General features: G+C 46.5%; 1 protein-coding gene across 1 annotated transcript in view; it reads right to left on the bottom strand.

Moving 5' to 3' along the window:
• Positions 1-246: 246 nt before the first annotated feature.
• The window catches only part of ADGRG4 (adhesion G protein-coupled receptor G4), a 100,190-nt gene continuing 91,317 nt past the window's right edge, over positions 247-9,119 (bottom strand). The window contains exons 21-23 of the mRNA XM_040468564.1: positions 4,551-4,652; positions 3,203-3,370; positions 247-269 (exon numbers count right to left, since the gene is read on the bottom strand). Of these exons, the coding sequence (XP_040324498.1) occupies positions 247-269; positions 3,203-3,370; positions 4,551-4,652 (293 nt within the window). The remainder of the gene's footprint in view (positions 270-3,202; positions 3,371-4,550; positions 4,653-9,119) is intronic.

Raw genomic sequence — 9,119 nt, 5'->3', positions numbered from 1 at the left:
GCTGACTTTAATATCCACTAAATGCTATTTGATTCTGTTCCTTCCAAAATAATATTTAGAGTACAAAGTTGGGGCAGATGGCTTCACAAACCCAACATTTTTCCCTAATCTGGGGGTAGGGGGAGGCGGGTATCTCTGCTGGGAATTATTGAAGAAATCCTTGTGAGTGGAATTCATTTGGACGTCCACAGGTAATATTCTTTTCACATAATTAGACACAACTTCACAACCCCAGGGAGAGAAACGCTAGGGATCTTCATCAAAGTCACCTGCATTAAAGAAACAAAGAACATTTTCAGCCATGGCATTGGAGACTTTGCACATAGTAGAAGCGTAAGACGTTTTTTACCGAACAAAGGAGCATATAGAGGAATTAGAAAGGAAGTCAAGGTAATGGTGCTTCCCTTGGATAGTTCATACAGATCCAGGGCAAAATAATTCATCCTGCCAGTACTGTTGAGGCAATTACAAATGCATGTGTTCGTCGTGCATTGAGAAGAACAGGCTGTGTTCTTCATGGTAACCTTAACCTGGGGGGAGGAAATTCATGCACAAACCTTGAAGGTCTTCAGGAAGAGACAACATAAAATGGTAACACACACAGACCTACGTCCCCTGAAATTCTTACCCGGAAGGTTTAGCGGTTTCTCAAGCCCGAGGCATAATTTCCCTCTGTGCTAATGGAAATTAAGCTGCTGGCTCTGACTGATGGCGACATCCATTCCGCAGATTTGCAACATGTGGCCCAAGAGGTACACTATCTGCCCCACCTGATGAGTTACTATGGCAACTCCAGGCCCCTTGGCCCCCTGGATCTATTGCTTGGTACAACATTAAGATGCTGGACATGGTATTAAAGACAACCCCCAAATCCTGGACGTGGCAGGATAGTAGAGACATGTACATTTGAGCCATATATTTGCTAATGAAACAATATCCCCCAGGGACAGCAGGAGAGCCAATACTAATTAACTCTTTTGCAAAAATGGTGTTTCCCTGTCAGCCTCAACTATTAGCTACTAAGCAGCTTCCACCGCTCCTGCCCTCTATATGCTATGGCTCCCCAGTGCCTCCATATGAGCCCCGGGACGTATTTGCACATTCGCTCACCAGAGTGATGGACCCTTGTGAGCACGGAAAGAGTTGTTTCCTATGACCAACTTTCTCGTACAGAGATGGAGACTGAGATTGTACACTAGCTAGTCAACCGGCCTAAACTGGAAAACAAAGCTGCCCCATACAGTCCTGAAGCTGGTAGGCGCTTTCGAGATTCTCTCTCCAAGCCTCCTCGTGTTTAAGGTAGAGAGAATATAGCTCTGAGTAGAGGAGGGATGTGCCTGAGGTCACAGGGTTAGTGACCGAGCTGGGCCTTGAACGAAAGCCTTTTGACTCCAAGTTTGGTGTTTTTATTTTACTTTTTCAAATTTATTTATGTATGTATGTATGTATGTTTAAGTGATTTCTATACCCAACGCAGGGCTCAAACTCACCATCCCGAGATCAAGATTCACACGTTCTTCCAACTGAGCCAGCCGGGCACCCCTTGGTGCCTTCATTTATTTATTTTTTTTACCCACCATACTGACTCCAGATTCACTTTAGCCTCTGGGAACAAATCTGCTGTGTGGAGCCAACACGATGAAAAATGCAAGTGGACCAGGTGGGTCTGTAACCAGCACCGAGAAGGTGGGAGGAGGGCTACGGCCAGGCCTCCAAAGGTGTTCTGGGTATGTGAACTGGCATCTCCTTCGGTCCTCAAGGAGGGCAAGCAAACGCCATTGCACCATTGTCCAACTAGAAGCACAGAGTGGTCACGGCAGCAGCCCGAGTACCTAAGTCCTTGCTCCCTTGGTCTTTCTCCTCGCTTTGGGCCTCTGGATCGATCCTTTCCCTACAGTTTCCCTCCCAATACCCGTCTCCACCTCAAAAACTCTCTCTGGACCTAGAAATTTGGCTTCCTGGGGAAGAAGCTGAGCATCTAAGAGTGTAGCGCCGCTCAGTGGGCATTCTTGGTGGTGTGCGATGTGCACTAGTCTGAGAGCCAGGCGACCTGAGTTCTGGCCCCTGTTCTGCTGCTGATGGTGAGTGAGTGTCTATAAGGCATTTTTCTTTCCCTGCTTAAAGTTCCTCATCTGGAAAACGAGGGGATCACACTAGACAATGTCAAAGGTTCCTTCTGGCTTTAATAGTCTCTGACAATTATTATTTTTAATCCAAGTTAGTTAACATATGGTGTAATAATGATGTTAGGAATAGATTTAGTGGTTCAGCACTGACTTATAACACCCCGTGCTCATTCCAGCAAGTGCCCTCCTTACCGCCCCTCACCCATTTAGCCCATCCTCTCACCCAACACCCCTCCAGCAACCCTCAGTTTGTTCTCTGTATTTAAGTCTTTTATGGTTTGCCTCCCTCTCTGGTTTTATCTTATTTTTGCTTCCCTTCCCTTGTGTTCATCTGTTTTGTTTCTTAAATTCCACATATGAGTGAAATCGTGTATTTGTCTTTCTCTTATTTCACTTCACATTATATACCTTCCAGTACTATCCACATTGTTGCCAATGGCAAGATTTCATTCTTTTTGATCACCAAGTAATATTCCGTTGTGTGTGTGTGTGTGTGTGTGTGTGTGTGTGTGTATATACATACATACATACCACGTCTTCTTTATTCACCAGTTGATGGCCATTTGGGCTCTTTCCATTTTGGGCTATTCTGACAATTGTTTTGAATTACACATGAATCTGTTTTGACCCCTTCCGTCTCTTCCCTCCCGCCTTAGTCTAATAACCCAGCAGATTTGCACATACTAAGTTCACTAAGTGCTTCCTTTTTTATTTATTTTTTATCTGAGAGAAAGAGAGAGCATGAGCAAAGGGGGAGGAGTAGAGAGAGAGAGTGAGAAAGAGAATCTCGAGCAGGCTCCACGTTCGGTGTGGAGCCCTATGCAGGGTTCAATCCCATGACCCTGGGATCATAACCTGGGCTGAATTCAAGAGTCGGACGCTCAACCAACTGAGCCACCCAGGCATCCCTCGCTAGGTGCTTCTATACACACTTTCTCAGCCAGGAATAAGCCCAGGTATATACATGCACGCGTGCCTTTAGTTTTAAGGAAGAAGTGTTTCCCAAGACCATGTATGTGGTCACTAATTCAATATTTCTGGAATGTAAGTGTAGACAACATGCCTTTTTCTCTCACCATTTGGGAAGCTTATTTCTGAAGGAATGCACTGTGCGGAGCCTAAAGATTTGAAAGTAGAACTAGTCGCAGTTGACTTGAAGGATGGTGTCAATACTTTGTGCTGGAAGGTTTTCTTCAGTCTCTCTTGTTTGTGCCTAACATTTAGTCCACACCTGCTGTCCCCATCTGAAATGAAACCAGAAAAGTTAAAAACATAAAACTCACCAAATTCTACACTTAACATGGGTGAATTGTATGGTGTGTAAATTGTACCTCAATAATCCTCTTAAAAACGTAAAGTTCAATGCACAGAGTGTCTGTTCTAGGCACCTCAAGGAGTCAGCTTTTCTATGAAGTTGTGAGAAGTAAGTTTATACTGTAATGTGTGGTACAGGCAGGCCCATTCACTTACCAAGGATGCCTGCTTTCCCTAGAGCCCGGTACAGGGACCAGCGGGTTACCGACATGCCCAGTACAAAGAGGGACACCTACGGGTGCCTGGGTGGCTCAGTCGGTTAAGCGTCTGACTTCAGCTCAGGTCATGATCTCGCGGTCCGTGAGTTTGAGCCCTGCGTCGGGTTCTGTGCTGAATGCTCAGAGCCTGGAGCCTGTTTCCGATTCTGTGTCTCCCTCTCTCTCTGACCCTCCCCCATTCATGCTCTGTCTCTCTCTGTCTCAAAAATAAATAAACGTTAAAAAAAATTAAAAATAAATAAAAATTAAAAAAACAAAGAGGGAGACCGACCTCTGCGCTGCTACTTACAGAACCTTTGAGTCCAAGCACTTTCCTTCCCTAAAAGAAACACACTGGGCTTTGCACTGAGACTGAGAGAAGCTGTCTGAATCGGATGGAAGGGCCTTTTGATACATAGAAAATCAGTTGTCCTGGACTGGAGATATTCTCCGAGGCAACATCAGGGTCCACCACATGTCACGCTGTACAGGATGGGCCATCGCTCCACCCAGCCTGGCTCCTCCTGCCTCCACTATCACTCCTTGCTTCCCACATCCACTCAACCCACTGTTGGCTATGGGCCAGAGAGCCCCTGTGATCCGGGGCCTGGAACACAGTAGGGCACTCAATCAACATTCTTTTAATTGAATTGAGATTGAGGTGACAGCAAGGACAAGCAATCCAAGGAATCTGGGCCAAAAGACAAGGTTCACTATGTTAAAATATGGTCCAAGTCGCATTCTTCGCTCGACTTCATTCATCTCGGCACGAAAGTACAAATCATTTTCATGACGTGGGAATAGCCGCCATTTTGATGCTGATACTCTATAAACCCAAGTCAGGTGACAAGTTCATCGGATCAGTTATATAAAACCTATAAAATTCAAAACCTTACCCAAACGGGCATCTTACCAGAAGAGTTATCCAGTCGTAACCACCCACAACAGAGATGTGTCTGCCACTGCTCCCGCACGCTCTCCTTCATCATGCAGTAAAACACGAAAATGAGGAATCCTACATCAAAAGAAGAAGGCCAGTCTTCTTCAGTTTCTTTCACTAGCTGTCACCAACACCCAGACCCAGGTCTACTCTTGTCACCATAGATATTCCTCCTGAGGAACCCCAGGGCCATTCTGGCTTTCCGAGCTCATATTTCGAGCTTCCCTTTCAAAGGCAGTGATGGTAAGAAGGCCTCTATCAAGACTTCATATCAACCACAGTTTTCGTCTTGGGCTGCTGTCTATCCTAGAGCTTGAGACCTCAGCTCTGCAATGGTAGCCACCCTCCAAGATGGCTCTCAATGATCCCTACGTGCTGGCATTTGTATCCTTTTGTAGTCTCTTCCCACACTGTATCAATAGGATATGGCAGAAGTGATGGCATGTCACTTCCAAGAATAGGTTATAAAATACATTGTGGCTTCTTTCGATCTCTGATTACTCCCTCCAAAGGAATCCCAGTGTTATATCTTAAGGACACCCTGCGGTCCTGTGGAGAGGCCCACATAGTGAGGAATGGAGGCTTCCAGTCCACAGCCATGTGAGTGAGGCTTCCTGGAAGTGGATTCTCCAGAGCCAGTCAAGTCTCCACGTTACTACAGCCTTGACTGACAGCTTGATTGCAACTTCATGAGTCCCTGAGCCAGAAGCACCCAGCTAAGCAGCTCCTGAATCCCTGATACACAGAAACTGGGTAAGATAATAAGCGCTGTTGTTTTAGGCTGCTAAAATTTGGGAGCACTTTGTTACACAGCAATAAATAACTAATACACATGCTCTTTGGCACAATTACACCACGTGGAAACCATACATTTGGATGCTGTCATTTTTCACTGCCAACCCTGACTTTGCCCTGAAAGTGGGATAGACAGAGAGAAGCTGATGGTATCACCAGCAGTGTTGGCAATTTCTCACCCCCATCCTCTAAAATACCTCCTTGTGGGGCGCCTGGGTGGCTCAGTCGGTTAAGCATCCGACTTCGGCTCAGGTCAAGATCTCGTGGTCCGTGAGTTCGAGCCCCGCGTCGGGCTCTGTGCTGACTGCTCAGAGCCTGGAGCCTGTTTCAGATTCTGTGTCTCCCTCTCTCTCTGACCCTCCCCCGTTCATGCTCTGTCTCTCTCTGTCTCAAAAATAAACGTTAAAAAAAATAAAATAAAATACCTCCTTGGGAGAGAAAAGTAGGACTTGAGATTATCCTGATGGCAAATGCTCTGGAGGGCCAATTGGATTTCCTGAAGTTTGGAGGCGGAATTGGCAGAAATAACTCCCATCGTCAGCCTGATGTTTATTTGTGGCCCAGGCTAAGTGTCTTTTTATCCACCAAGCCTTTCCAACTGCCTCAAACTGGAACTCATGCTTTTCATTTCTGAGCTCCCATAACACTCTGTTTCTTACACAGTTTGCTACATGTGGCCACTTTCCCCATGGATTGTCCATCTCTCCACCCAGCTGTAAAGTCTTGTCATCTTCATATCACATCTCCCTTTGCCTCCAGTACTATGTGCGGCAGCCCAGCAGATAGACGTTTGTTGACTTGGCCTCCAGGGCACTCGATACGCAAACTCTCACAGTTTTCTGCAACCTTCGTAATATCTTCCTGGGCCTCAGAATCTTTCTTTTGTCCCAAGTGCAGGTTGCCACCCTTTGTTCGCTACACAAGGTTTGACTTGCCCCCTCGCTGGCCAGTTGTGCTGAAGTAAATGATCAGTGACGGATTGAATCTGTCTCGACTCGTTGCAAGTTGAGCATGAGCCAATGGTAAATGCCCCCAAAGCTCGCTTCAGCTATAGCATTTGGTGGAAGTCAAGAATCTTTCTCATTGCCACGTAGTACTCCATTGTGTATATAAACCACAATTTCTTTATCCATTCATCAGTTGATGGACATTTAGGCTCTTTCCATAATTTGGCTATTGTTGAGAGTGCTTCTATAAACATTGGGCACAAGTGCCCCTATGCATCAGTACTCCTGTATCCCTTGGGTAAATTCCTAGCAGTGCTATTGCTGGGTCATAGGGTAGATCTATTTTTAATTTTTTGAGGAACCTCCACACTGTTTTCCAGAGTGGCAATGAGAAAGAATGAAATATGGCCCTTTGTAGCAACGTGGATGGAACCGGAGAGTGTGATGCTAAGTGAAATAAGCCATACAGAGAAAGACAGATACCATATGTTTTCACTCTTATGTGGATCTGAGAAACTTAACAGATCCACATGGAGGAGGATCTCCATGGGGGAGGGGAAGGAAAAAAAAAGAGGTTAGAGTGGGAGAGAGCCAAAGCATAAGAGACTGTTGAGAACTGAGAACAAACTGAGGGTTGATGGGGGGTGGGAGGGAGGGGAGGGTGAGTGATGGGCATCGAGGAGGGCACCTTTTGGGATGAGCACTGGGTGTTGTATGGAAACCAATTTGACGATAAATTTCATATATTGAAAAAAAAAAAAAAAGAATCTTGGCTGAGGTGGGTGAGAGTCTCCTGCCATCTTGCCCTCATTTCGACCTTTCTCCCACCAGCACCGTATTCAGTTTGGGCAGCTTTGTTTTGAGACGATGACAACAAATCGAAGTACTCAAGAATAGAGAAGTCTTGGAGTGGGAACACAGGGCAGGGAGAGATGGTAGCTATAGCTACAGATCTGAAGGGGCTATCACGAAAAGAACAAATTAGGCGTGTTCTGTGTGGTGGCCAGGTCAGAACTGGGAGCAGTGGGAGGGAGCCACGGAACAACCACGCAGTAGCACATCCCAGCTAATCTTTACTAAGTAGCGTAATCATAGCCATTATGCTATTCGTCTTGTTTTTACAGATGAGAGACCCCACAGTCCAAGAAGTCTAGTACATTTGACCCAGTCACAGGGCTAATATGAAGGTGGCCGTGTCTAGACCAAATACAGGCAGTCTGGCTGCAGAGCCCAAGGTCTTAACCACGGCCCTATGGATACCACCCTCAAGAAAGGGCGACCGGGTGAGATGTGGAGCCGATCAGAAGCTTCAGTGGTAATCATATTACAATATATCAGTGTATCAAGTCAACAGGTTGCACGCCTCACATTTACACAGCTTTAAATGTCAAGTATATTTCAATTAAAAAAAAGAGAAGAGTTGAAGGCTCTGCTTTATGGAACGGTGAGCTCTCGGTCCCTGGAAAGTTTCAGGGGGAGGCACGTGGCTTCCTGTCACTCAAAGGGAAGTTGGATGGGGAAGATCTCGGGTCCCCAGCCCCAGCCCTGAGACTCTCTGAGTCCAGGTGGGAGGCAGCAATCTGGAGGCTAAACGGAAAGACATGTCTCACCAACTCCCCTGAGGGCTTTATCTCCATGTAACCAAACAACGGTGGTGACGAATCGAGCAGCGTTCACCCTTTCTGAGCAGCAACCACCTGGAAGGCGCTGCAGCAAGCTGGTGAGAGCAAAGCCCGGTCTCGGAGCAGGTAAAACTCCTCCAGCTCCAGCACAAACGAGGGGCAACAGTGACAGGAAGCACCTATTACCGTTCTGATTTCCTGCGTGGCGTTTAGTTTGTTCTCAGACTTAAAGGTTATCATGTGAATTCCAATGAGCTGCCTGCCAGCTCTCCCTCTCTGCCTGACAGCCTTCCCTTTTCTTTCCAATAACAGATTGATCTGCTTACTCACTAGAACACAGGCATGAGGGAAGATGTCAGGTTTTTGTCACCTGCAGTTTTATTTGTGCATCCCTCCTTCAGAAATGGCTCATCAGGCGCATAATTTTTTCACGCCGGACCACAGGGCAACCCCCTTCAGCCAGAATTGCAAACTTGCCATCTGTCTTGTAAAATGGCTAATTTGTTCACTTGTTTCACTGCATTCTTGTTCCGGGTGTGTGTGTGTGTGTGTGTGTGTGTGTGTGTGTGCGTGTGCGTGCGTGTGCGTGCGTGTGTGTGTGTGTGCAACTTGAATTTGAAACTCAGGGCTCTGCGACCCCCTCCTCTGCAAGATGGCACATTCTATCTTGTGAGGCAGGACTAGGAACTGGAGACACTTGGTGCTTGATTGACATGAAGCGTATCTGACAGACAGAGACAGCTTGACTCTGTTGACGCTGGATCTGTGGGACTTTGGATTTATTCCTCAGGAGATCCCCAGTTGGATTCTGCTTCTAAGCCATGGAGACTTCCTGCTTAGATACTACTTTCTCTTTCCACCGCAGGAATGGAACACTTGCTGGTTTGAAAACACCCCTCCTTCCTTTCTAAGCTCTAAACCACTTTGCTTTCTCATTCTTTTCTCAGCTTCCCCGTTAACCCCTCTTTCCAAACGGTGAGTGTGTGTCTCTCCTCAGAACTAGTGGGTGGGGTTATTGCCGAGGGAGAAATCCACCCCGGCATCTGGTTCCTAACCCACTTCTGTACACATTCTACACCGAGGCATTTTGTGTCTTCTTACGTCTCGATCAGAACGTGCTTGGAAGATTCTGGTGGGACGGAAAGTCTCAGCTGATACACTTCATTGCTCTAAAATGA

This window comes from Herpailurus yagouaroundi, unplaced genomic scaffold (assembly GCF_014898765.1).
Source record: "Herpailurus yagouaroundi ecotype Mexico unplaced genomic scaffold, PumYag 67702, whole genome shotgun sequence".
In the NCBI taxonomy this organism is placed as follows: domain Eukaryota; kingdom Metazoa; phylum Chordata; class Mammalia; order Carnivora; family Felidae; genus Herpailurus; species Herpailurus yagouaroundi.
Note: the sequence above shows the minus strand (reverse complement) of the source record. Positions and strands in the feature narration are given on the sequence as shown.